The sequence below is a fragment of the Ascaphus truei genome, unplaced genomic scaffold (assembly GCF_040206685.1).
Source record: "Ascaphus truei isolate aAscTru1 unplaced genomic scaffold, aAscTru1.hap1 HAP1_SCAFFOLD_759, whole genome shotgun sequence".
In the NCBI taxonomy this organism is placed as follows: Eukaryota; Metazoa; Chordata; class Amphibia; order Anura; family Ascaphidae; genus Ascaphus; species Ascaphus truei.
This window is the reverse complement of record NW_027457094.1, coordinates 149,009-176,704: the sequence shown is the minus strand read 5'-3', so window position 1 is coordinate 176,704 and position 27,696 is coordinate 149,009. Positions and strand designations below refer to the sequence as shown.

Sequence of the window (27,696 nt, the reverse complement as noted above, 5' to 3'; positions counted from 1 at the left end):
AACCCCATTGAAATAGTGACCATTACATTTGAAAAGCCTCCTCTCCTTTAAAAATAAATGGTTTCAAACTGGGCCCCTTTGAGTTGGCTGCTCCCCACATTATAGAAACTTGGGAATTTAATCTGTAACATACACATTGAATAGTGAAGTTGGGAGACAGAAAGGCCAAATACATTTTTTTTGCAATTGTCAAGTTGGGAAATCATGTGAAATTTTATTGTAGAGTGACAGGAAAGGGCAGAGATTCAGGAGTAAATCTCACACATCCACTGACTTACTGGGATAACGAGGAGATTCATGGACCATAGAAAAAGTATGTTTAGGAACAAGAATCAGAGAGATTCATTAATAGGAAGAGTTGGAAAACAATTACCAGGCACCGTAATACTTTGAAAAGCTTTATTTCTGCACAGTCTGCAGAAACACTCTCCTCTTAGAGATACGTGATACAGTCACAATAATGCAAGTAGAAATTACAACAAGACACAAAACACCCACTGCCACCAACATCCAAATCTCAGCCATCTGCTTGGACTCCTGCCTTGTTGCAGATGCCTTGTTGTGAGGGGGGCCGACGACAAGCAGGGGGCCCAGAGTGGCAAATGCTTGCTCAGAGTCTGGGCCTGTAACAAAAACAGAAATAGTTTAGTCCAGTTATGAGAATGGTTGGTAGAACCAATGGATATTACATCTGGTGAATATGACAGTGTCAAAAGCTTCAGTAAGTTTTATTTCCCAGTCTTTAAATATATGGGTATTTCCTTTACCAGAGATGTTCTGAAAGCGCTGAACACATCTATGAACCAAAAATTTATGTGGAATGAAGCTATAATTCCAAACAAAGGACCATCCCACCCAGGAGACCTTCTCAAATATTAACTTTAGCAAGGAACCAGGCTTGCTAAAAAAAAAACACAAACTTGGGAGCGGGCTACCTATAGCATCCTTGGATATTTGGGTATTAGATACACATGTAGCAAGCATTGTTCCGGTTTGTGGAGGTTCTCAATCTGCATTTTAACAGGATAGGTCAGGTAATCTGGGTGAATAGAGCTGGCAACAGCATAGAACAGAGATTAGTACCATGGTCAAGTAATGTACAACCCAACAAAAGTTGGCCATCTTTATATCTTTAGGACTCTAGCCCATATTTACCAGGCAGTATTATTTCATAAGACTCCTAGTGCTAAAAGACAACCCTCTGTGTCTTGTGGAATAGAACTGCTTATGTAATATGGCCTTTTTAAAACATCGTAGAAGACATTGCACCCATTAACACAATGTCACAATAATGGGGAACAATGGCAAGTCAAGCAATATTTTCTGTGTTAACTGGGTAACACCAGCATAATCTGCAGTTTGATAAACACTATTCTGCTACCTCAAGACAGATTGAACCCATGAGTGCGCTTGCATTTAAAATAACCCCTGGCTAAATTTACACATTACAACCAATGACTGGTAGTTGGCCACTAAAGAAGCACACAGATCATGTGCCCATTTGAAACAGTGGATAAGTCATCCCATTCGTACCACCTTCTGCCCTGATATCACAGCATGTCCTTCCATCTTAACCATAGCCAGAAGGTAAAGTCTGAAGCAGAATACAAGGTCACTCACCGAGTGCCGCTTCTCTTCTCCAAGGTCTTCTATTCTGTGGAGGGTTATTTCTTCTGCTCTGTCCTGCGGTTGCTGCACAGTTTCCCGTTTCACAACAGCTACATGTGTTACTGGGACCTTCCACAGGGGACCAACTGTGTAGAGAGATATATACAGTAGAAGCAAATGGCACTGAACCACAGTTTTCACTTCTAGGCAGGTGTACCGACGATCAAGCGTTATGAATGGAATCGTGTCAAATGAATGCACCAATTATATTGCACTTCCATCATGGCAGACTGAAAGTCTTGGTTTTTTTAAAGTACATACTAATTACACTAGAGTTTTGCACATCCCATTGGTTTCCACCAATATATTTAACCAGAACCCTCTTGGTTCCAGTTGGGGAGCAGGGCCGCCAACAGATTTCCCAGAATTAGTGTCAACCTGCCCCCCCGTTTCACACAGGTATTTGTCTTCCCCCTCATTCAGTCTCTCCCCTCAGTCTCATCGACCCCCTCTCATATCGCTCATTAACCCCCCCCTCTGTCCACACAGAATTTCCCCCACATAGACACCACTACATACCCCTGATACAGTTACCTCCAGGTGACACCACCACTCCCTGCATCTTCCAACATCAGAAGCTGGACTTCTGGGCACATCCAGTTTCTGACACAGGCCCAGTGTGGGAAGAGGCAGGCAGCAGCTGGGGAAAGCCAAGGCCTCGCAGTGGCAACCAGAGGCATGGCAGCTGGATGCAGAAGTTAGGCCCAACTTGCAATGGCCAGCCCCCACCACAGCCTCTGGGAAACTAGTCTCAGCTCTCCCCTGTTGGAGGTTTTTACCGTAAATTGAAGTCTAAGTTGCTACAATAATCAACCAACAATGTGCTGCAGTATATACTGTACAGCAGGGTAACATTTTCAGTAGTATGGCCGCTCTGTTCCCAGTATGGGTTCTTTGCCTGGCTGCAGTTCCCATAGCCTTAGTTTTTACCATGCAACTTCCTAAGCCTGTTGCGTTGGCAGCCCTCCCTTTTCTCCAATGAGTTGGACTGCATCTCCTCCCCTTGCTACTTGGTACAGTCCCTGTCCCTTCCCTGCTTTCATAGGCAAGCACACTTCCTTTTCAAACCAGCAGCCAGTGTGTAATCACACCACCGATTTCCCCAGAAAAGTTTTGTCTTTTCACCTTCTATAATTCAGCAACCTTCAAGATTTCCCCCCTTTTGTTTGTTCTTTTTATATTGAATTAAAACCTAACAAAAAAAGTCTACAGAAGCTTAAAGGAATGACTTTGCAGATAAGGGATGAGTTTAGCTGCCTGTTTCAACTCAGCCACAGTGAGCCTGGGAAAGAACAATGGCCATCATAAATATTATACCAATTTATATTTACTTCATTTAAACTGGCTCCGGCATTCAGCATGATGCAATGAGCGATGTAGGAAGTCCCATAGTGACCTTCATGTACATGTGTAGGATAAACCCGGGCGCTACCTTTAAATATTATGTGGGTGGGGGAAATATAAACAGAAAATGTCGTCCTTAGAAGTTCATAAGGTCTCCCTCCGCTTCTTTGTCTCTTCCTGTGACGCTAAGAAACCCCAAAAGGATCTATCCAGGATCCTTAGTGAAGTAGGGATACAAAAAGAAAACAGGGAGCACAGGTTGAGGGGTAGATAGAATATAGCAGACTTGGTTCAGGTATATTAATCCCTTCAACGATGGGCGTAATGGTATTGTAGTGTGTAATATAATAGACACTTACACGGCCTTGTGCAAATGCTGTCGCATCAAGGTTTCTTTGAATTTTCCCTTCTCTTGTATCTTGTTTCTTCTTTCTCCGTCTGTTCACTCCTGTTTCCCGTTCTTTGGTGCAGTGTAACCCTCGGAACAAACAAATTAATAGGTTGAAACAGTGGGAAGCGGTAAAACAGACGAAACGCAGGTTCTGATATTAAAGCAGAAAAGACTGCAAACACTCACACGGACAAGTGTGAGTGCAGTCTTGGGGGAGGTGTCTTTGTCTCCTGCAAATAAAGAGGTCCTTCAAAAGGGAACCCTTCACTTGTACTGAACTCCCAGTGGGCAGTAAAATTTGAAAATAAGGGGGGGATACTATTACTCACACGGCCAAGTGTGAATACACACTTGGATTGGTTTCTTTAGTGTATCTTTATCCCCTGCAAACAAAGAGGTCCTTCAAAGGGGAACCCTTCACTTGTACTGAACATACAGTGGGCAATGAGGGTTGAAGATAAGGGGGGATACTATTACTCACATGGCCAAGTGGGAGTGCACACTTGGATTGTTTTCTTTGGTGCGCCTCTTGCAGACACTGATCAATCCTCCAATGTTAATAGATTCCTGCCACAAAGTAGTGTGGGCAAAAATGAATCTCCTTACACTCGTTTAAAAGTCCATGGTCTTTATTAAACACAATACTGAAAATAAAAATGAAAAAACAGTGCATAGAACAAAAAGGGGTTCCAAGCACTGAAAACACGTAGTCCGGAGCCCGAGGAAGCCCAAGAAAGGGCGAAACGCAGAGCTTGAAACCCCCTAGTGTTTTGAACCTTTTGCGGCCACCGTCGATTGGGACAACGGACGCACAACACTGTATCCGGACGCAGAGACAGCGAGTTGCACACCACGCGCCCTGTACTATTTCCTAAAGGACTGACTGTTTTCAGTGCTTGGATCCCCTTTTTGTTCTATGCACTGTTTTTTCATTTCTATTTTATCAGTATTGTGTTTAATAAAGACCATGGACTTTTAAACGAGTGTAAGGAGATTCATTTTTGCCCACACTACTTTGTGGCAGGAATCTATTAACCTTGGAGGATTGATCAGTGTCTGCAAGAGGAGCACCAAAGAAAACAATCCAAGTGTGCACTCCCACTTGGCCGTGTGACTAATAGTATCCCCCCCTTATCTTCAACCCTCAATGCCCACTGTATGTTCAGTACAAGTGAAGGGTTCCCCTTTGAAGGACCTCTTTGTTTGCAGGGGATAAAGACACCTCCCCCAAAAAGACTGCACTCACTTGTCCGTGTGAGTGTTTGCCGTCTTTTCTGCTTTAATATCAGAACCTGCGTTTCGTCTGTTTTACCGCTTCCCACTGTTTCTACCTATCAATTTGTTTATGCCGAGGGTTACACTGCACCAAAGAACGGGAAACAGGTTGAACAGACGGAGAAAGAAGAAACAAGATACAAGAGAAGGGAAAATTCAAAGAAACCTTGATGCGACAGCATTTGCACAAGGCCATGTAAGCGTCTATTATATTAAACACTACAATACCATTATGCCCATCGTTTAAGGGATTAATATACCGGAACCAAGTCTGCTATATTCTATCTACCCCTCAACCTGTGCTCCCCCATTTTCTTTCTGTCTCCCTTCATATACATGCGTTAGCACCAACATTATAATGTCTTGGTATGAAGGTCCCTTAATATGCAAGATCACCTTTGCTTTAAATTATACATCAATTAAGAAAGATAGTAAGTTTATATTATACACTGTACCCCCCTTCTGGTCACCAAGTTTCTTTTTTTACCACCAAGATAAGCTCTTATGGTCAGGAACGTCATTTACCAATGTTACTTTTATGTACGTAGTACTTATTCCGGTCATTGTCGTGTATTACTGCTGTTAAGTGCCATGCATATGGACAGTGCTATACAGATAAGATACAGATGTAAGAAGATCAGGGAGGATTAAAGCTGTGGATGTTCATGCTTCTGAATGGGAACCCAGCGACATTAATCCTTTGACAGGCAAATACTAACCTCATGTAGGAGCCGTGAACACGGCTTCAGTCCCAGCAGCAGCTCTGAAGGGAACAAGTAGTCTCTGGTCTCCAACCCCTGGATGACAGATGCCAAATATGGGTCCATCATGAAGTGGAATACCATATAACCATATTCAGTCATGAAGTGGCCTGGACAGTGTTACATCTCCTGTCCAACATCCCTGGATGACAGAATAAGGTCCTATAGTATTCCCCCTCACAATGTAGACACATTCAGGCATCTACACCATCCAGGGGATTTGACAGGCCAGAGACAGAGTCTCTTACCTTCAGAGCTGCTGAAACATGACAGGGACAGCAAATCTACAAAAGTTGTTAGACGTCTGATGGCCCAACAGGATTACGACTGCATGGTTCTAGTCGGAACAATCCGTGTGTGCTGCTCTTCCAATGCATCATAGTATTTAGATAGCCATTCAGTTTGTGACTTGGTCTCAAATACTCACATGTTGCTGCTTTTACTGAAGGAACAAGCCTTGTTAAGAGAGTTTGGTGCCTGAGTGGCTGCAGCTGCTCTCAGATGACATGTGATGTAGATCTAGGAAGAAGCACATTGTGTTCACATGTCAGCAGTATCCCCCAGAAGGTGCTGCCTATATGAAAGTGCAAGGAGAATTCTCACCATGGAGGCATCTATCCCAGTAAACCTGAAGGCATCGATCATGAACTGAAGCTTGTCTGGTTGAGGCCTCGGGGATATAAAAGCAGAGGAGGAATCCTCCAGTTTTCCATCCAGCAGGCACCTGTGGATTAAAGAGATGGTCATTCTTGAAAGTCATGGGATAAATACTAGTCAGATTAGGAATGCTGCAAATAATGCCATACCCATTCAGAGCAATAATCTCATAACGGGGGTTGGAGTTTACATCAGGAGACAATGTGGCCACACAGCTGTCAACGTAGATGGTCATAGGCACATGGTTCCCAGTGTCAACAGAAGCTTCTATATGGAAGATGTCACCCAGCTGGAACACGGTGGAGGTTCTTTGAGAGCTCCAGTCATCTACAAGGTGATAGAAAGGGTTAAGGAAAATTCAAGCCACCACCCTTACAAAAAGGTCATGCACTTACCAGTCATTAGGTACAAAGAGAAAGATAGCTTTTCTTCCACAGACACTGTAGAACTAAAGGGAACCCATGTTGGTTTGATTGGCTTGCTGCTCACATTGCCATATCTGCAGAGATAAAACCAAAGAATCACCAGCCACGTAAACCAGCTTGGGGCTTCATTTATTTTTAATCAGCAGGACTACAGTACATCAAAGTCTGAAACTTCTGATAGAAACAGATTGGAGTGCTTTATCTCCAAATCAGATACTGTATTTTACAGTAGATTAAACTCACCCCAAATAATTTCATAATTCCAATGTGTTTTAAGAACAATCACCTTGGTAGTAATTTAGTATATGGCAATAATTAAATGTCAATTGTGATCCAACTGTTTGGGAAATACTCACCTGGGGTAATAGCACTGGATGAGAACCACAGCTGGGTTGGTCCTGATGATGGGAGAGTTCCTTGAAGGGGTTGGGCTATAGGTCAGATTTGTGTTGTATACAAGCCAGTCTGGGGTCATCTGCAGGGTTGACAGGACAAGTCCTAAACAGGCAATATCACCAGTGATCCAAGAATTTGCATTCCCAACAGTTTGTCTTAAGTAGCATAGACAACTTCTAGTACGGACTTATGCAGGACACATGTGCAGTGGTTAGTGAAGTTATTCTCCGGCAAATCCCATTTTCAGAGTCCCTATCAGATGTTGGAATGTAGACCTGAAAGTTCTCTATATAGCCCTTTCAAACATCTAGTAAAAAAGGGGGAGAGGGTGAGGGAGAAGGGCTGTGCTATTTGCTATGGAGTTATGCTGCTCCTGATCATACAGAAAAAACCCTCTGGGCTTTCACCATATCTGACAGGTTCTTTGGATGATTTAGTTACATGTACAGTTCTTATTCTTGTTATAGGTGACATGTATGGGTTTGACATCAGTAATAAAATAAAATAAACCCTGACAATACACTAAATGAACAAATCATTTGTTATCCCAAGTGCATGACTAGGACTCCTTGAAGGTGCATTTAAGAATCACTAGATCACTATGGTCAATCAATATCAGAGAATCTTCTAGTCCTTCAATTTAAGAACCAGGAGATCATGGTGTTTAAATAGTGCTGCATATCTACCCCTAATAGAAATCCATATCTGCCAGCTAACTCCAGCCAAGTCACCATAATGCTAGAGTAGATCACAGTACAGCAAATAGAACATCCCCTCATCAAGAATGCATGACCAGTGTCCCGATAACCATTTAAAGCTGCAGTTCAGTCTTTTTTTTAATTTATTTTTTTACTTCAATAGTTTCATGTGTGCAATCTCTAATTACCTAAAGAACTGTATAGCTGCAGGTCAATTCGTTCTCCATGTATTGATAGGCGAAATTTGGTGACATAATTAGACCTGGCATATGTTTTTCTTCTGCTTCTGTCTCAGTGGAAGCTCATGAATATTCATGAGCATTCCTGCACTGACATGTGCTAGAGGGAGGGCAGGGCCGACAAAGGGGTGTGCCAGGGCTTGTGACAGGACATGAAGGGGCAGTGCCTTAGCAAATGGCTGTTAAAATAGAATACAAGAAAATTGGTCTTTCAAAGTTGTTTTTTTAAAAACAGAAAATGCTAAAAGTATTTTCTCTTACGTCAGAACTGATTTATTAAAAAAACACACACGCAGGATATTGACTGAACTGCAGCTTTAAGTACATGCAAGACTATTGGGTCTGGTAATAACTACTGGACCAATGGATCAAGTTGAAGCTACTCTAATGCATTTATATTACAGGATGTATAATGCATTTAGAAATGCAGTGAGGTTTACAAAGGGTCACTGTAAAGGTCAAGACCCTTATCAGCTCAAGCTTTGTAGCTTTTTCTTCAGATCATTTGAATACAACCTACAGTTCCAGATCACTACAGTACTATCCAAATCATTTTGTATTCCTACTAGCTGGTCAGTAATAGCCAATTGTGGTCACATGTGACTAGTTGGTACTGTAGGTATAACTGGTTCTGGATTAGGATAAACACATGAAACCTGGATAGGATAAGACATCAGTTTGGATCATTATCCTATTGACAACTAGATTTAAGCACAATATTTATTTAATATATATATATATATATATATATATATATATATATATATATATATATATATATATATATATATATATATATATATATATATATATATATATATATATATATATATATATATATATATATATATATATATATATATATATATATATATATATAAAAAACACACAAACAAAAAAACGGCAGTGGATATTCACAGTTGAGTGCAAATAGCCGCACGGCTATTCGCACTCAGTAAACATCCCAGCCTGGAATCGAACCCTTGTCCCCTTACGGCTATTCGCACTCAGTAGAACTTAACTGAGTGTGAATAGCCAAGCTGTTATGAACAGGTTTCTATGCCTTTATTCACCAGGAAAAAATCAGAAAGTCTTATAGCTCAGTGGTTATGCAGCAGGCCATTCGCATAGTGGACCAGGGTTCCATTCCTGGCAGGGATGTTTATTTTTTCCATTTTATTTTCTACTGAGTGCGAATAGCCGTGCGGCTATTTGCACTCAGTAGAACTTAACTGAGTGTGACTAGCCGAGCTAGTAGAACTTAACTGAGGTAACTCTCAATGTATTACTTCCTGGTAAAATATTTTATAAATAAATAAATAAATTCGCACTCAGTTCAGTTGAGTGCAAATAGCCGCACGGCTATTCGCACTCAGTAGGAAATAAAATGGAAAAAAATGAACATCCCAGCCAGGAATCGAACCCAGGTTTCCCATACTAATGGCCTGGAGCATAACCACTGAGCTATAAGACTTTCTAATGCTTTTCTAGGGCACAGAGGCATAGAAACCTACTGACAGTACAGTGTTCCTAACAGCTCGGCTATTCGCACTCAGTTCAGTTGAGTGCAAATAGCCGCACGGCTATTCGCACTCAGTAGGAAATAAAATGGAAAAAAATGAACATCCCAGCCAGGAATCGAACCCAGGTTTCCCATACTAATGGCCTGGAGCATAACCACTGAGCTATAAGACTTTCTAATGCTTTTCTGGGGCACAGAGGCATAGAAACCTACTGACAGTATAGTGTTCCTAACAGCTCGGCTATTCGCACTCAGTTCAGTTGAGTGCAAATAGCCGCACGGCTATTCGCACTCAGTAGGAAATAAAATGGAAAAAAATGAACATCCCAGGTTTATCCGAAGCGTGATTATTGCTAGTTGAAAACTTTTCCCAATACCCCGCTGTGATGACTTGCAATATAGTCAGCAATAGCAATTTTTGACAGTCTCATGAGAGACTGATCTTTGTGTTTAAATATAGATAATACATTGTCTGAAAAATCTACTGATTAGATGTTCTGTGATATAACGGTTAAAACTAATGATTTAAATGTTAATTAATGAAATGTTCTGAAATTATTAACAAGCTTGTACTTTTAATTCTCTGTTAATGTTTAAATAACAAACTATTAAAATATTCAGTTATAGCCACAATAACGAGGTATTAATAAAATTATTCTTCTGACACCACGTTTCTCCAGCAAGATTACTCACAGAACTTTATATAAAATGTTAAATGAGATGAGGGAGATAACAGTGTATAATAGAAATAGGGATGTGTGAGGATTTGTACAAAGTATCCAATGTCATGTGCAGACATACTGACGGGAGATAAGTATCTAGATGCAGAGTATGTTGTGATTAGGGGGAAGGAACATGTTGAACCCATTTAATTGACACATTGGAAGAGATACATATATATTGGGTTAGATATTGCTTATGTATCTTTTTGTGGAAGGTATAAAGTTGCTGATCTTCTGACATAGGGGGTCAGTGCTGTGATGTCCCTGATTCATCTGCAGACCCCACAGTGCTGCACTCCTGGTCCCGGACACAGTCACCCACTAATAATTACAGAGGGAGAGGGAGAGGGAGAGGGAGGGAGAGGGAGAGGGAGAGGGAGGGGGAGGGGGAGGGGGAGGGGGAGGGGGAGGGGGAGGGGGAGGGGGAGGGGGAGGGGGAGGGGGAGGGGGAGGGGGAGGGGGAGGGGGAGGGGGAGGGGGAGGGGGAGGGAAACAAACAGTTCTGCAGCCACACTGAGGTTTTATATTTTACCTGGTGAAGACTGAGCATGCGCGAAGCTGGCAATGCCTGCTGGGAAATGTAGTCTTTCCTTCACATCCAATATTAACTGCGCATGTGTGAGCCAAGCAAGGTATGCTTGGAAATGCCACCTAGACAAGCAGCGTGCGTGAGTGAGAGGACTGCTGGGAAATGTAGTCTTTCTTTTAACTGTCTGGGTGCATGTGTGAGCCAAGCAACTTATGCTTGGAAATACCGTCTAGTGTGTAAGTGAGAATACTGCGCATCAGGTTTCCAAATTCAAATTGCAGTGTAACTCAGTTTCTGTAGTGTAGTGGTTATCACGTTCGCCTAACACGCGAAAGGTCCCCGGTTCGAGACCGGGCAGAAACAGCCTTCTTTTTTTAAAGTCAAATTATATTAAATTGTTAGTTTGTTCTGATATTTCTAGATATAAGGTCATTTGTGCAATCCCTTTTGCTGCGCTACTACCAATTACATACGAGAGAATGCTCAGATATTTCAAAACGAGGAAAAGAAAGCTAATGTATAAAGAATGAAAATAAAGCTTTCCATCTTTCAATTATGCATCAATTATCTCCTAGAAAATGTGAGATTATTATATTTAAATAGATTAAAGTGATGCATATGAATCAGGAGGAATATACTGTTGAGCCTGGCTATCTTCTCAACACAAAAGAAAACTTGAATATAATCTGTTATTTACCTATTTTTTTTTATCATTTTAGACCACAGAACTACAAATATGCCACTTTATTTGCCAAACTTTTCATATATGTATATTGATATAATGTTTTTTCATTGTACAATTATGTATATTGTCTATTACCAACACCAAACAAAACAAGTATAAGGGACTTGCACACAGTCTTCTGTTAACATGTGGTCAATGGATCAAAACCATCTTCTGCAAAAAAAAATTGTGTTACTTATTTTGATCTTTTTATGAAACAGAACTGCAAAAATCCCACAATATTTGCCAAATTATGTATATATATAATTTATTTTTTAAACACGTTTTTGTAAAATGATTCACACTGTATATGGTCTATTAGAAACCAGACACTATACAAACAAGTGATTCTTTGATTTAGAATATGAAACAGAATTCTTAGAATGTTGCATGTTATGTTATGTTCATTAGAGTACTGAGCGTTATCACAGGATTGCAGGTATTAACTGTTAACGCATCTTTCTATCTATAAATTGACATATCTATCGCATGTGAGGCAATCTTAGGTGGGAAATAATTGTACGCTCTCAATGACCACACTCGACCTATTGTCCCCAGATGTTTCCAATCACATCTTGGTTTGCAGATAATCCTGTGCTCTTCACTAGGATTCATCTATCACCAAATGTTTCTATTTCCACCACAACAAAAGCAGTATTAATATAGTTCTTGTTCTGGCATCACGTTTCTCAAGCAACTTCACTTCATAGATACCAACACTGATGCATAGAAAAAGAAGTCTTTTGTTTAGTGCATGAAACGACAATTAGTCATCAGACATTCTATTTTAAAATCTTAATAAATGTCTTGAAGGAGATAAGTGGGTATAATATAATCAGAGATGTGAATGTTTTCGGGGTTTTCCCGGCTACTTGATTCCATGGGCAGAACAAGTGAAGAAAAGAGCTGTCAGGTGGAAAACAGGCGTCCCTGGGTGGGCTTGAACCACCAACCTTTCGGTTAACAGGCGAACGCGCTAACCAATTGCGCCACAGAGACCTTGGGTGTTATGTCGAAAGTGGTTGTAATAATGTTCATAATGCACAAACCATGTTGATGATATATTTCCCTACCAAACCTACAATGAATGAGTCCATACTATCTGCATGACGAGTGTGTATATCTGCTATGATCTCGTTGGTGTTAAGAGTGGGTTACCCACCCGGGTGCTGAAGATTTACATATATAAAAGCAAGTACATGCCATGTCCCTGAGCTACTGAAGTTGCTCATTTGATCTGTATGGATTTTATTTTTTGAAGTCTAAATGTGTGACCTTCACATTAGACATGAATATCACTGCGAGAAAACATTTCTTTTTCATATGAGATCATGTTTTCGAGCAACTTCCAGTAGGTTTGAAATAGCAATATTCAATCATAATTGTTATTTCACAGTCAGGTCACTGGTGAGAGAGGAGATATCATGTATTTGGTCCCAAATACACCTCTGGCTGAAGCGTTTACATGCAGATACACTGCAAGTGGTTGTTTGTGGAACTGCAAGAGAGTCTTTCTAGTTCACAGTTGAATTACCATATTAACTCCCACAATCCATAGCACTGAACCAGCTCCTGCATTTGGCTAGCCACCATTGTAATGAGGGCTTCTTGTGGGCTGGTGGTTTCACTAAGCCAGTAGAAAGTTAACTTTGCGCAGTGGCAGTATCATAGCCCATGAGGTTAATCCGAGGCGTGATTATTGCTAGTTGAAAACTTTTCCCAATACCCCGCTGTGATGACTTGCAATATAGTCAGCATTAGCAATTTTTGACAGTCTCACGAGAGACTGATCTTTGTGTTTAAATATAGACAATGCCATTCTTTAGGAAACTAAGCCAAGCTGGAACCAGGTGAGATGATAACCTACCCCTATGATGCAAAGTATCACTAACAAGATCATAAAATGCCCTTATGGAGTATGCAGCAAGGAAAAGAATTGGCCAAACAATTGTGGAAGACTGTACGGATTACCGCGCTCCTCCTCCCTTTACAAGGGTCACTGCTGATGGTAAAACCATTGGCCTAACGTGTATATATATATATAACGTATATATATATATATATATATATATATATATATATATATATATGGAAAACAAGAGAACAAATCCTTCTCTCCTACCAATTTGGGCTCAAATACCATACTAGTGTCATGTTTACATTTACAAGGTACGTCTGTGTGACAAAGGAGTCATTTGGTTGCATCTTTTGATCAAAACATGATTCAAGCCTGCCCACCTCATCAAGGTCTTGAGCAAGAACCTAAACGGAACATATGTCATTTCTTAATGTCCTGTGGACTAAACTTTGTGAGATACGGGAAAATGCCCTGAAGACTGGCATACAAATGAAAAATGTAGGAGTAGCCCCTGGAATAAGTATGCATTGTAAAATAATTCAATAATAATTGTTATTGCGCAGTCAGGCTTTCAGGTCAAACCAATGAAACATATACCGATGAAGTCTCTCTGAGACGAAACGCGTAGAGATTACTATGTGGAGGTGATATTGTTCAATTGTTTTTTCATCACTCACTACCTTTGTACACAGCATTTTATTGTTTTCTTTGGATGTGTATCTCAGCCGGTCATTCATTGCGTGCATGGGAACTTTCTCCGGTTGAATCCAGTGACGTCACTGAGTTCTCGCGGCATTTGGAGCCGAGAACTCACTGTGTGACGCCTGATTGAGAGGAAAGCGGCGTCCCTCGTGCTCCCCTGGTCCGGAGGCTCTTACAAAGGTTGCCACAGTTCACCTATACCGGACATTTTACTGAAGTCATCCGTCATCTGGTTTCTGCGTCTGGCTGATTTCCGGAGGCACTTACAGAGGTTGCTGTCGCCCATTTAGACCGGACACTTCACTGAAACTACCCATCATCTGGTTCCCGTGCCTGGCTGGTTGAGTTACACTCATAACTGCTTTGTATTCTGCTATGTTTGTGAGTGTGTATTTTTAAATCCTTGACTCCATAAATTTATTGTTATACTTTTATACGCTATGAGTGCGCCTGTTTTTTTTTGTGTTTTTATAGATATATGTATATCAGTCTTCGACAAATACGGTCCCGTGGACGCCCGGGGCGACTGCATTTTACCCCCTGGCGAGTTGTTTCGGAGGAGCAGCATTTTGGCATTCTCCTCCTCCAACTGCACTTAAAATGGCTGCGCAGCTAAAGCAGCGCGCCACATGAGCAGTATCAGCCCTCTGCCCCCCCCCCCTCAGCCTCATCCTACAGGAGCGTGGGAGGGGCGGGGCACCGTCAGGCAGGAGCCACCAGGAGTATTGCGGGGCCTGAGGGGAGAGTGCTCCTGATGGCAACATCAGGCAGAGGACATGAGGCGGAGTCAGCGGCAACGGGGACAGGACCAGGTACATGGGGATGGGACACACACGCATACACCAACGCACCCCCCCCTCCTGCAGAGCCGAGGTAGCTATCCTGGGCCAGGAGGCTGCGGTGGGCCGAGCCCCAGCCATCCCGGTGCTGTGTCCCCCCAGGTCCCCGCTTTCCCCCCCGGTCCCCGTGTCAGCCCGCGGGGCGGGAGGTGGGAGCGGGGATGTCCCCTCAGGTCCCCGCTTTCCCCCGGTCCCCGTGTCAGCCCGCGGGGTGGGAGATGGGATGTGCCCCCCTTTCCCTGTGTCCGACCGCGGGGCGGGAGATGGGAGCAGGGATGTCCCCCCAGGTCCCCGCTTCCCCCCGGTCCCACAGAGCGGGAGATGGGCGGGAGGGAGCGTGGTGGTGGTGGTGCTGGTCGCGGCCTTTCCTCTCTCCCCCCCAGTGTGTGGAGAGAGAGAGTGTGTGTGTGTATGGGAGTGTGTGTGTGTGTGACACCAGAGGTGCCCCCCAATCAGTCACCCCCTCCCCAACCAGTATCCCAGTCAGTCACCCCCCCAGTCATTCAGTCTCCCCCCCAGTCAGTCAGTCAGTCACCCCCCCAGTCAGTCAGTCAGTCACCCCTCCAGTCAGTCAGTCACCCCCCCCCCAGTCAGTCACCCCGTCTCTCTCTCCCTGGTCTCCCCTGTCTCTCTCTCCCTGGTCTCCCCATCTTCCCTCTCTCTGGTCTCCCCCATCTCCCCTCTCTCTGGTCTTCCCAGTCTCGTCTCTCTCCCCTGTATCATCTCTCTCCCCTGTCTCGTCTCTCTCCCCTGTCTCTCTCTCTTTCTCCCTCCCCTCTCTGTCTCTCTCCCTCGCCCCTCTCTGTCTTTCTCCCCTCTCTGTCTCTCTCCCCTCTGTCTTGCCCCTCTCTCTCTCTCTCTCTCTCTGTCTGTCTCTCTCCCCTCTCTCTCTCTGTCTCTCTCCCTCTAGGTTTCTCTCCTCTCCCTCTAGGTCTCTCTCCCCTCTCTGTATCTGGATATCTTATTTACCCTATATATCTTAACTGTCCTATACTACTCCGAAATAACCTATACTGCTTTCTTCCAGATTTGCCTCTCAAGCTTCAAATGGGAGACATCGGAATCCCCCCTAACCCAGAAGACAGGTAGGGAACGCCTCCCCTCCAACTTATAACATTGTGGGAATGAGGTACCTGGACATTGAGGGACTGCGGATCAGGTAAGATCCCAGGTGGGATTGCTGCTTTAGATATTGTGAAGCGGGGGCATCCAGACACTGGTAAAGGGTGCAGGAAAGTAGTCATTCACATCTGGCTTTTTTTTGTAAATCCGACATTTACACACACGCACGCACGTGCATGCATGCAAGCGCGTAACCAGGACTAATTGTAGTATAATGTAATACAATAAATAAACTTATGTCAATAAACGAAAGTTGTTTTTACTAGGAATTTATTCAATTTATTTATTTTTTAAAGCAGGGCGGGACTAGGTGGCGAATAGATTTTTTTGTTCGGCGAGTAGATTTTTGGGTGATTTGTCGACCACTATATATATATATATATATATACAGTGGTTGACAAATCACCAAAAAAATCTACTTGCCACATGAAAAAATCTACTCGCCACCTAGTACCAAACGTGTGCTGCTTGGGCCAATATTTACTCGCCCGGGGGTTAAATCCACTCGCCCGGGGCGAGCAAATGTATAGGTTTGTCAAACACTATATATATATATATATATATATATATATATATATATATATATATATATATATATATATATATATATATATATATATATATATATATATATATATATATATATATATATATATATATATATATATACAAAAAGATAAAATCCGCAGCACACTCAAAATGAAAAGTTGTTTAATCCACGATATACATCAGGCAGTCACAGAAACTCTAGCAGAGTTTTTGTATATATATATATATACTGTATATATATATATATATAAAGCAGAACATAGCCGTGTTAGTCCAGTTGCGATAGTGCAGAATAAATGAGTTCTTCAGTATTCGGTGATACCTTTTTTATTGGACTAAATTTATGTCATAGGACAAGCTTTCGAGAGTTCTCTCTTCTTCAGGTCAAGCAAGAACATATATAGAGGGATAGCTCAGCTTGTATATTCAGGTATAGAGATAGTTTATTTTTTTCATATACAGTAGAGATACGTATCTCTGTTTTATATAGGGAGACAGCTCAGTGTCTATATTAGCTGTACCAGTATATTATGTCTTCCCACAGGCTTGAGCGCAGACCCCCCCTTCCTGCAGATCGCTCATGCCCCCTGATCCGAGGGCTCTCCAACGACTCCAAGGCCCGTTGCCAGCAAACAAAATCCTACCAGCCCCCCTGGGTTATTCCCATAATTGAAGTAAAGCTCGTTCCCATGGAGGCCCAATAGCGTCTCATTGGTGCAGCGCCAGCTCAGAGCCTTGGCTCCACAGGGTAGGAACTGAATTGCCAGGTTTGGTTGGGGTTTGTTAAACACTCCCAGGCAAAGCCCTGCCCTTACACTCAGGAGCTGGGCCCCTGGCAGCCAGCGAAAAAGTCGGGTGGAAGACAGGGGGAAGCATGTGGCGGCTGTTATCTCTAGGCGGCCTGATGAGGACGAACGCACATCAGCACATTTATTGTGGGCCTCATTATATATGAGGAAGGAGCCTGCATTGGAGAGAGGGAGAGGGTAGTTACAGATGGGACTCAGCACTCTATAGCTCTAGAGGTGTCAGATTAGACACCATTGCTCTCACACACTCACCCAGAGCCACGACCCTTTGTTGTTCCTCTTTCAGCGCCTCTATCTCGGTGGCCATAGCAGAGTCTGCAAGAGATACTCATTGTCACTATACACGGTAGAACATTTATTTATTTATAAAATATTTTACCAGGAAGTAATACATTGAGAGTTACCTCTCGTTTTCAAGTATGTCCTGGGCACAGAGTAAAACAAATAATACATGGTTACAAATACAGTTACATAAATGAACAAGGTATACATTTATATACAAGACATTGCATGCACAGTTAAAGAAAATATATATTATGAGCGTATGAAACAGTTACAGACCAGATTAAAGTGTGAGACAGCCTTAGATTTGAAAGAACTTAAGCTGGTGGTGGATATGAGAGGTACATTCTTCCTTTTGTATCTCCTTTGGTGTTTCTGATCATTTAACCCATTAAATCTGTCACTGTCATTGGTTCATTTTCCTCCTATGTTGGACTGACCCTGCAGTTCGTTAAACATCTCACTTTCATTAGATTACTATCTCTAATCTATAATAATCTTTTATTAGATTACTTTGTCCCTATCAGGGAACCCCCCAAACATGTCATTACTTCACTTTACTCCTACGTGGAACTGACCCTTTAACCCATTAAATCAGTCACTGTCATTGGTTCAATTTACTCCTATATTGGACTGACCCTGTAGTTCATTAAACATCTCACTTTCATTAGATTACTTTGCTCCTATCTGGGAACCCCCTAAACATGTCACTGTCATTAGTTCACTTTGCTCCTTCATGGGACTGACCCTTTAACTAATTAAACTTGTTACTGTCATTAAGTCACTTTGCTCCTTCATGGGACTGACCCTTTAACTAATTAAACATGTCACTGTCATTAGTTCACTTTGCTCCTTCATGGGACTGACCCTTTAACTAATTAAACTTGTTACTGTCATTAAGTCGCTTTGCTTACAGTACAAAAGACTGACCAAGTGTAACTATATAGTCCTAGAGGTATACGTACACTTGGTCAAGCCAACCACCAGTAAGCCAAGGATCAGTGCCAGGCTGATGGCCAGCGCGGTAAGCAGAGTGTTGCGCCGCCAATGCCGTCCTGTAAACAAATGAGGGTTAAACATATGACTACCGATCCCTGATCCCTATCTCCCCAACTCCCACTTTCTGCACCCTAATAATAATGACTGAAAGGAATTCAATGCTAAAGTAACCATGGAAAATCCAGGGCACTTCAGATTTGGTACACTAGACCACCAAAAACTTTTCCATTGCCCCGGACAGAGTGTTGGATCTTGACCCCAGGTAACTGAGTAGGTGAGATGGAGGGGGGTGAGGGAGAATGCACTCATAATCTTACCTAGCTGGGGGAACTAGTCATCAAAGATGGAAAACAGCAGAGGGGAGCTTGAGGCCCGGCAGCCAGATAAGAATGTTTAGGCAAACTTCTTGCCAGCCGGACCTAACAGGGGGTGGGGAGAAGGGAGTTCCCAGCAGTGGAGGGCCCGGTGGCTGGATGAGGAAGTTGGCTCAACTTCCAAGCAGCCTGAACTTCTGACATCAGCTGGCTCGGACCTCTGAGCCGTTGTGACTGGGACATTTGTTCCATCTCTCCGTCCCTTTCGGCGACCCTGACCAGCAGTCTTGGCTCCACCCCTTTACCTTTGATTGGAGAAGCCAGCCCCCAGTGCCCTCTTGGCTCCATCCCCTTACCTCTGATTGGTGGGGCTCGCCTCCAGCGCAATCTTCGTTCTGCCCTTTGACTCCCTCTCACTGGCTCATATATACTCTCTTCCTGAAGGTATATATCGCTGTGCTCTTAGGGGAGGAAAACAGGGAGTCAGAGTCTGTGTATGTACAGTATATACAGTACCATATATATATATATATATATATATATATATATATATATATATATATATATATATATACAGTGCTCGACAAATACGGTCGCCAGGGCCAACAAGATTTGGCCTCCTGGCGACTCAGCCTCATGGCCGCGCAGCGCACGCGGTTCTATGCTTGTTTAAAAAAAAAAAAAAAAAACTTTTTCAAAATCCTTCTTCCTGATTGGTTTGACGGGACTTGGCGCGATGCAAGGTTTTTTTTTTTTTGCCAGCTACAGGCTCTATATAAGCCCACGCACACGAATCATCCTTCCTTTTGTATTCTGCTTGAAGGTTAGTACACCGTTGCCACAGTACACCATTGCCTCACTGACCCCCCCTCCCATCCTCCCCAGCCCGGCATCGATCACAATCAGGAGCCCACGCACCCAAACAGCATCACTGACCCCCCCCCCCTCCTGACCCCCCAGCCCAGCATCAATCACAATCAGGAGAGCACGCACCCAAGCAGCATCACAACCCCCCCCCCCCCCCCCCCTCCCGACCCCCCAGCCCGGCATCGATCACAATCAGGAGCCCACGCACCCAAGCAGCATCACTAACCCCCCCCCCTCCCAGCCCGGCATCGATCCCAATCAGGAGCCCACGCACCCACGCACCATCACTGACCCCCCCCCCCCACTCCCTCCTTGTGTCCAACGGAAGCTGTGTCTGTGTGTGTGTGCTATGCTGGGTCTGTGTGACATGCTGGGTGTGTGTGTGTGTGTGACATGCTGGGTGTGTGTGTGTGTGTGCTGAGCGCCTGGGCTGGCTGGTTTGCTCTATATGAGCAGGAGCAGTGACGTCCTCAATCCTTTCCAGGGCTTTTTATAGAGGAAGTAAGTGCTCCCCCTGCCTCATGCATTACCATCTCCACCGCCCGCCCGACCCCCCCTCCCTCCTTGTGTCCAAAGGATGCTGTGTCTATCTGTCTTTATGTGTGTGTGCTATGCTGGGTCTGTGTGTGTGCTATGCTGGGTCTGTGTGTGTGACATGGTGTGTGTGTGACATGGTGTGTGTGTGTGTGTGTGTGTGTGTGTGTGTGTGTGTGTGTGTGTGTGTGTGTGTGTGTGTGTGTGTGTGTGTGACATGCTGGATTTGTGTGTGTCTGTGTGTGTGACATGCTGGATGTGTGTGTGTGTGTGTGTGTGAGAGTGACATGGTGTGTGTGTGTGTGTGTGTGTGTGTGTGTGTGTGTGCGCGTGTGTGTGTGACCTATGCTGGGTCTGTGTTTGAAGCGCCTGGGATGGCTGGTTTGCTCTATATGAGCAGGAGCAGTGACGTCCTCAATCCTTTCCAGGGTTGTTTATAGAGGAAGTAAGTGCTCCCCCTGCCTCATGCATTACCATCTCCACAGCCCGCCCGACCCCCCCTCCCTCCTTGTGTCCAAAGGATGCTGTGTCTATCTGTCTTTATGTGTGTGCTATGCTGGGTCTGTGTGTGTGCTATGCTGGGTCTGTGTGTGTGACATGCTGGATGTGTGTGTGTGTGTGTGTGTGTGACATACTGGATGTGTGTGTGTGTGTGTGTGTGTGTGTGTGTGTGTGTGTGTGTGTGACATGCTGGATGTGTGTGTGACATGCTGGATGTGTGTGTGACATGCTGGGTGTGTGTGTGACATGCTGGGATTGTGTGTGACATGCTGGGTGTGTGTGTGACATGCTGGGTGTGTGTGTGTGTGTGTGTGACATGCTGGGTGTGTGGGTGTGTGTGTGCATGCATACGAGTGTGTGTATGAGTGTGTATGTATGAGAGAGTGTGTGTGTGTGTGGGTGTGTGCGTGTGTAGGTGTAGGATACCTGAAGTGTCACCCCACCACATCACCCCACCCAATCACCCCGTCCCCCCACCCAATCACCCCGTCACCCCACCCAATCACCCCACCTAATTACCCCACCCAATTACCCTGTCACCCCACCCACCCAATCACACCCCCAATCACCCTCTGTCTTTCGCCCTCTCTCTGTCTCTCGCCCTCTCTGTCTCTGTCTATCGCCCTCTCTGTCTCTCGCCCTCTCTGTCTCTGTGTGTCTCTGTCTCTCTCTCTGTCTGTCTCTGACCCTCTCTCTCTGTCTGTCTCTGACCCTCTCTCTCTGTCTGTCTCTGACCCTCTCTCTCTGTCTGTCTCTGACCCTCTCTCTCTGTCTGTCTCTGACCCTCTCTCTCTGTCTGTCTCTGACCCTCTCTCTCTGTCTGTCTCTGACCCTCTCTCTCTGTCTGTCTCTGACCCTCTCTATCTGTCTCTGACCCTCTATCTGTCTCTCTCTGTCTGTCTCTGACCCTCTCTCTCTCTCTCTCTCTGTCTCTGACCCTCTCTATCTGTCTCTGACCCCCTCTCTCTCTGTCTGTCTATGACCCTCTCTCTCTCTCTCTCTTTGACTCTCTCTCTCTCTCTCTGACCCTCTCTCTCTCTCTCTCTCTCTTTGACTCTCTCTCTCTCTCTCTTTGACTCTCTCTCTCTGACTCTCTCTGACTATTGGACTCTCTTTGACTCTCTCTCTCTCTTTGACTCTCTCTCTCTCTCTCTGACTCTCACTCTCTCTCTCTGACCCCCCCCTCTCTCTCTTTGACTCTCTCTCTCTCTCTTTGACTCTCTCTCTCTCTCTCTCTGACTCTCTCTGACTATTGGACTCTCTTTGACTCTCTCTCTCTCTTTGACTCTCTCTCTGACTCTCACTCTCTCTCTCTGACCCCCCCTCTCTCTTTGACTCTCTCTCTCTCTCTCTTTGACTCTCTCTCTCTCTCTCTCTGACTCTCTCTCTGACTCTTGAACTCTCTCTCTCTCTCTGACTCTCTCTCTCTGACTCTCTCTCTCTGACTCTCTCTCTCTGACTCTCTCTGACTCTCTCTCTCACTCTCTCTGACTCTCTCTCTCACTCTCTCTGACTCTCTCTCTCTCTGACTCTCTCTCTCTCTCTGACTCTCTCTCTCTCTCTGACTCTCTCTCTCTGACTCTCTCTCTCTGACTCTCTCTCTCACTCTCTCTCTCACTCTCTCTGACTCTCTCTCTCACTCTCTCTCTCTCTGACTCTCTCTCTCTCTCTGACTCTCTCTCTCTCTCTCTGACTCTCTCTCTCTCTCTGACTCTCTCTCTCTCTCTCTGACGCTCACCCTCTCTTACCCTCTCTCACCCTCTCTCTGTGTCTCACTCTGTGTCTCTCACCCACACTCTATGTCTGTCTCACACTCTGGATCTGGATATCTTATTTACCCTATATATCTTAACTGCCCTAACTACACAGAAATAACTTATACTGCTTTCTTCCAGATCTGACTCAAGCTTCACACGGAAGACATCGGAACCCCCCCTAACCCAGAAGACAGGTAGGGAACACATCCCCTCCAATGTATAACATTGCGGGAATGAGGGTACATGGACATTGAGGGACTGCAAATCAGGTAAGATCCCAGGCGGAGTTGCTGCTTTAGATATTGTGAAGCGGCGACGTCCAGACACTGGTTAAGGGGTTCGGGAAACTAGTCATTCACATCTGGCTTTTATTTGTACATCCGACACACACACACACACACACGTAACAAGGACTAATTGTAGTATAATGTAATACAATAAATACATTTATGTCAAAAACGAATGTTGTTCTTACTAGGAATTTATTAAATATTTTATTTAGATATTTTATTTTAAAGCGGGGTTGGGGGCGGGACTAGGGGCGGAGTTGGGGGCGGGACTAGGGGCGGAGTTGGGGGCGGGACTAGGTGGCGAGTAGATTTTTTGGTTCGGCGAGTAGATTTTTGGGTGATTTGTCAAGCACTGTATATATATATGTATATAGGCAATACGACATTGAAACGAAATCAGAGGCAGCACTCCAATAGATAAGCAAGAAATATATTGTGAGTTACCAAGACACCATAACCGACGTTTCGGTCCGCAGACGGGACCTTTCTTAAGGTGATCCTTGCTTTATTATATATATATATATATATATATATATATATATATATATATATATATATATATATATATATATATATATATATATATATATATATATATATATATATATATATATATATATATATAATATATATTTATTAATACAATATTTTACCAGGAAGTAATACATTGAGAGTTACCTCTCGTTTTCAAGTATGTCCTGCTCATAGAGTTAAGACAAATAATACATGGTTACAAATACAGTTACATAAATGAACAGGGTATACATTATATACAAGACATTGCGTGCACAGTTAAAGAAAATATATATTATGAGCGTATGAAACAGTTACAGACCAGGTTAAAGTGTGAGACAGCCTTAGATTTGAAAGAACTTAAACTGGTGGTGGATGTGAGTGTCTCTGGTAGGTTGTTCCAGTTTTGGGGTGCACGGTAGGAGAAGGAGGAACGTCCGGATACTTTGTTGAGCCTTGGGACCATGAACAGTCTTTTGGAGTTTGATCTCAGATGATAAGTGCTGCATGTGATGGGGTGAGGAGCTTGTTCAGGTAGCTGGGTAGCTTGCCCATAAAAAATTTGAAGGCAAGACAGGAAAGGTGAACTTTGCGCCTAGACTCTAGTGTTGACCAATCTAGTTATTTGAGCATATCGCAGTGATGTGTGTTATAGTTGCATTGGAGAACAAAACGACAAATTGAATTGTAGAGGGTGTTAAGTTTGCTAAGGTGGATTTGAGGTGCTGAGCCATATACTATGTCTCCATAGTCAATAATATTTATACACACATATATTTATATATATATATATGTTTGTGTATAGCAGTATATACATTATACATTGTGTCCCCTTCACCTCCTCTTTGTCCCTGACATTAGATTGCCAGCTCAGTTGGCAAGTCCGTTTTGTATCAGTCAGTCACATTGTTGCCCCAGTGTGGTAATTACCTGACAGGCTTCTCTGCTTCAGGGGCGGTTCTGGGCTCCAGTCCGGGGGCTGGTAATCCACATTGCCATACATGTTACTACTATATGACATCGCAAAGCATAGTATATTTTATACTGTGTCTCATGTGGAGAGACAGACAGAGAGAGACAAGAGAGAGAAAACTATATATAATGTGTTTCTAAATATTAATATAGACAAATGATCGGTATTATAAATTAGTATATACAGTAAATACTGTATATATGTATAAAGAGGGAAAGAGAGACAGCATATACTGCTTGTGTGTGTGTGTGTGTGTGTGTGTGTGTGTGTGTGTATATATATATATCTGTCACTGACATTGTCCTATGAAAGAGGAAGAGAGATGGAGAGGGACAGCAGGAGATATTGGCATTATCACACAGGATGCAGAGGGAGGAAACGGTGTAATGTACCGAAAATACATATATACTGAATATATATATACATGTATACGCACACCAAAATAGAGGCCTAGTAGCAACTGTAGCTGGAAGTGTCTTGCACTCAATGTAAAGTGCTGCTTAGGACCTATGAAGCCATTATTACAGGCAGAAACAAAATGAGCATTTATTGAAATAGGTTAAAATTCTGGAGGCATACAGCTGTGCTCACAAAACCCTATTAACTAATAGAGTTTATAGAAACAAGGTATACCTCCTGAAGAAGCGTCATATGACGCGAAACGCGTAGAGGTGACGTCATCACGCAGTGGGGAGCGGACGTGACGACGGAAGCCCAGCCAGCTGCGGATACTCACCAGCCCTGCACGGGGTGTGTTTCTATTCATATGTAAGCAGGAACATCTTTTTGCACCCTGAATTTTTCCATCTATAGTTCTGAGGGGGTTGTGACTTGGGAATACTCCTTTAGTCCATAGACCGTGTGGGTCATAGATCTATCAGGATCTTTTTATTATATCATGTAACTAGCTGAGAGCCCCGGCGTTGCCCGGGATGTTTGTGGTGTGGGTGTGGCATTTGGGTGGGGAGTGGTCCACGCGGCCCATGGCGGTGGTAGTGCTGCTGTGGCTGTACTTATAGTGATTGTATCGGTGTGCTGATTTGGGAGGGTTTGTTGCTGATGTGGGGGTGCGGATGTGGGTGTGCCGATGGGGGAGTTGCGAAGGTGCCAATGTGTGGATGTTGATGGTGTTGATGGGGGCTGGGAATGGTGGGGAGCCGAGAATGCCAGTGTGCTGGGGGGGGCATGGGATACGGGTGTGCTGATGTGGTGGTGCTAGAGGATAGTGTGTGTGTGTGTATACGTGTGTGTGTGTGTGTGTGTATACATGTGTGTATACATGTTTGTGTGTGTGTGTGTGTGTGTATGTGTACGTGTGTGTGTATGTGTACGTGTACGTGTGTATGTATGTGTACGTGTGTGTGTATGTGTATGTGTATGTGTACGTGTACGTGTACGTACGTGTGTACATTTGTGTGTCTATACATGTGTTTGTGTGTGTGTACATGTTTGTGTGTGTGTATACACGTGTGTGTATACACATGTGTGTGTATACACGTGTGTGTATACACGTGTGTGTGTATACACGTGTGTGTGTGTATACATGTGTGTGTACATGTGTGTGTGTGTGTAAATGTGTGTGTGTGTGTAAATGTGTGTGTGTGTATACATGTGTGTGTGTATACATGTATACACACACACACACACACATGTATACAAACACACATGTACACACACACAAATGTACACACACACACACACACACACACACACAAATGTACACACACATGTACACACACACACACACGTATGTATACACACACACACACACACACGTATGTATACACACACACGTATGTATACACACACACACATGTATACACACACACACACGTATACACACACACACACACACACACACACACACACACATGTATACACACACACACACATTTATACACACACACACACATGTATACAGACACACACACACATGTATACAGACACACACATGTATACACACACACACACATGTATACACACACACATGTATACACACACACATTTATACACACACACACACACACACACACACACACACACACGTATACACACACACACACATGTATACAAACACACACATGTATACACACACACATGTATACACACACACACACGTGTGTGTATACATGTGTGTGTGTATACATGTGTGTGTATACATGATGTGTATGTATACGTGTGTGTGTGTGTATGTATACGTGTGTGTGTATGTATACGTGTGTGTGTGTGTGTGTATGTATACGTGTGTGTGTGTGTGTGTGTGTGTATGTATACGTGTGTGTGTGTATGTATACGTGTGTGTGTGTGTGTGTGTGTGTATGTATACGTGTGTGTGTGTGTATGTATACGTGTGTGTGTGTGTGTGTGTATGTATACGTGTGTGCGCGTGTGCATGTCTAAGTGCGCGTGTCTACGTGCGCGTGTGCACGTGCGCGTGCCTACGCGCGTGTGCGTGTCTACGCGCGTCTGCGTGTCTACGTGTGTCTACGTGTGTATGTATACGTGTGTGTACACGTGTGTGTATACGTGTGTCTACGTGTGTATGTATACGTGTGTGTGTGTGTATACGTGCACGTGTGTATACGTGCACGTGTGCGTGTCTACGTGCGCGTGTGCGTGTCTACGTGCGCGTGTCTACGTGCGCGTGTGCGTGTCTACGTGCGCGTGTGCGTGTCTACGTGCGCGTGTCTACGTGCGCGTGTGCGTGTCTACGTGCGCGTGTCTACGTGCGCGTGTCTACGTGCACGTGTGCACGTGCACGTGTCTACGTGCGTGTGCGTGTCTACGTGTGTGTCTACGTGCGTGTGCGTGTCTACGTGCGTGTGCGTGTGCGTGTCTACGTGCGTGTGCGTGTCTACGTGCGTGTCTACGTGCTGGGTGAAGCGCCGGGCCGGGTGGGGTGAAGCGCCGGGCCGGGGGGGGGTGAAAGATCCCTTCCCGTGCGGTTACTTACCTCGCACCGGGAAGGGCGGGGGGGGGGGGTGTGTGTCAAGGCCGGGCAGCCGTTAAGGAGGGTGGAGAGAGAGAGAGTGTGTGTGTGTGTGTCAGCCGTTAAGGAGGGTAGAGAGAGTGTGTGGGTGTGTGTGTGTGTGTTTGGCCCGCCCGTCACTCCGCCTCAGGCCTATGAGAGGTGTGCCTCCACCTCAGGCCAATGAGAGGTGTGCGGGGGCGGCCCAAGGGACCAATGAGATTTCCCCTAGGGACACCGGACATCCAGGCAGGCAGGCAGGCAGGCAGGCAGGCATACAGTGCTTTCACTAATATAGTATAAGATATATATGTGTGATTTTTTATGTAATATTGAGTCAATTTATAAAGTTTTTCAATTTTGACTGATGGTTTTCTCTTTTTTTGTGCACCCTTTCCAAACTATTCTGCACATTTTTAAAGTTCACAAAATCTTTTGCTGAATGTATCGGTAATAATTTGTGTGATA

General features: G+C 44.1%; 2 protein-coding genes and 3 non-coding genes across 5 annotated transcripts in view; 3 read left to right on the top strand and 2 right to left on the bottom strand.

The window, feature by feature from the left end:
* Window positions 1-399: 399 nt before the first annotated feature.
* Window positions 400-14,197, bottom strand: LOC142486160 (zona pellucida sperm-binding protein 3-like). Its single transcript, XM_075584818.1, has 8 exons — window positions 14,113-14,197; window positions 6,878-7,019; window positions 6,492-6,595; window positions 6,246-6,423; window positions 6,043-6,163; window positions 5,867-5,958; window positions 1,621-1,754; window positions 400-623 (listed from the first exon to the last, which is right to left on the bottom strand). The coding sequence occupies exons 1-8, from the start codon at window positions 14,195-14,197 to the stop codon at window positions 400-402; spliced, it is 1,080 nt and encodes a 359-aa protein (XP_075440933.1).
* LOC142486164 (U4 spliceosomal RNA) lies at window positions 9,678-9,813 on the top strand. The gene has a single exon (XR_012798830.1). It is a non-coding gene; the product is annotated as a U4 spliceosomal RNA (small nuclear RNA).
* Window positions 10,918-10,990, top strand: TRNAV-AAC (transfer RNA valine (anticodon AAC)). The gene has a single exon. It is a non-coding gene; the product is annotated as a tRNA-Val (tRNA).
* LOC142486162 (U4 spliceosomal RNA) lies at window positions 12,997-13,137 on the top strand. The gene has a single exon (XR_012798829.1). It is a non-coding gene; the product is annotated as a U4 spliceosomal RNA (small nuclear RNA).
* Window positions 14,198-16,570: 2,373 nt separating the features above from the next.
* Window positions 16,571-27,696, bottom strand: part of LOC142486159 (uncharacterized) — an 83,781-nt gene continuing 72,655 nt past the window's right edge. Inside the window, exons 32-35 of the mRNA XM_075584817.1 lie at window positions 19,182-19,286; window positions 18,478-18,567; window positions 17,483-17,545; window positions 16,571-17,385 (exon numbers count right to left, since the gene is read on the bottom strand). Coding sequence (XP_075440932.1) covers window positions 17,000-17,385; window positions 17,483-17,545; window positions 18,478-18,567; window positions 19,182-19,286 — 644 coding nt within the window. The 3' untranslated portion in view covers window positions 16,571-16,999. The remainder of the gene's footprint in view (window positions 17,386-17,482; window positions 17,546-18,477; window positions 18,568-19,181; window positions 19,287-27,696) is intronic.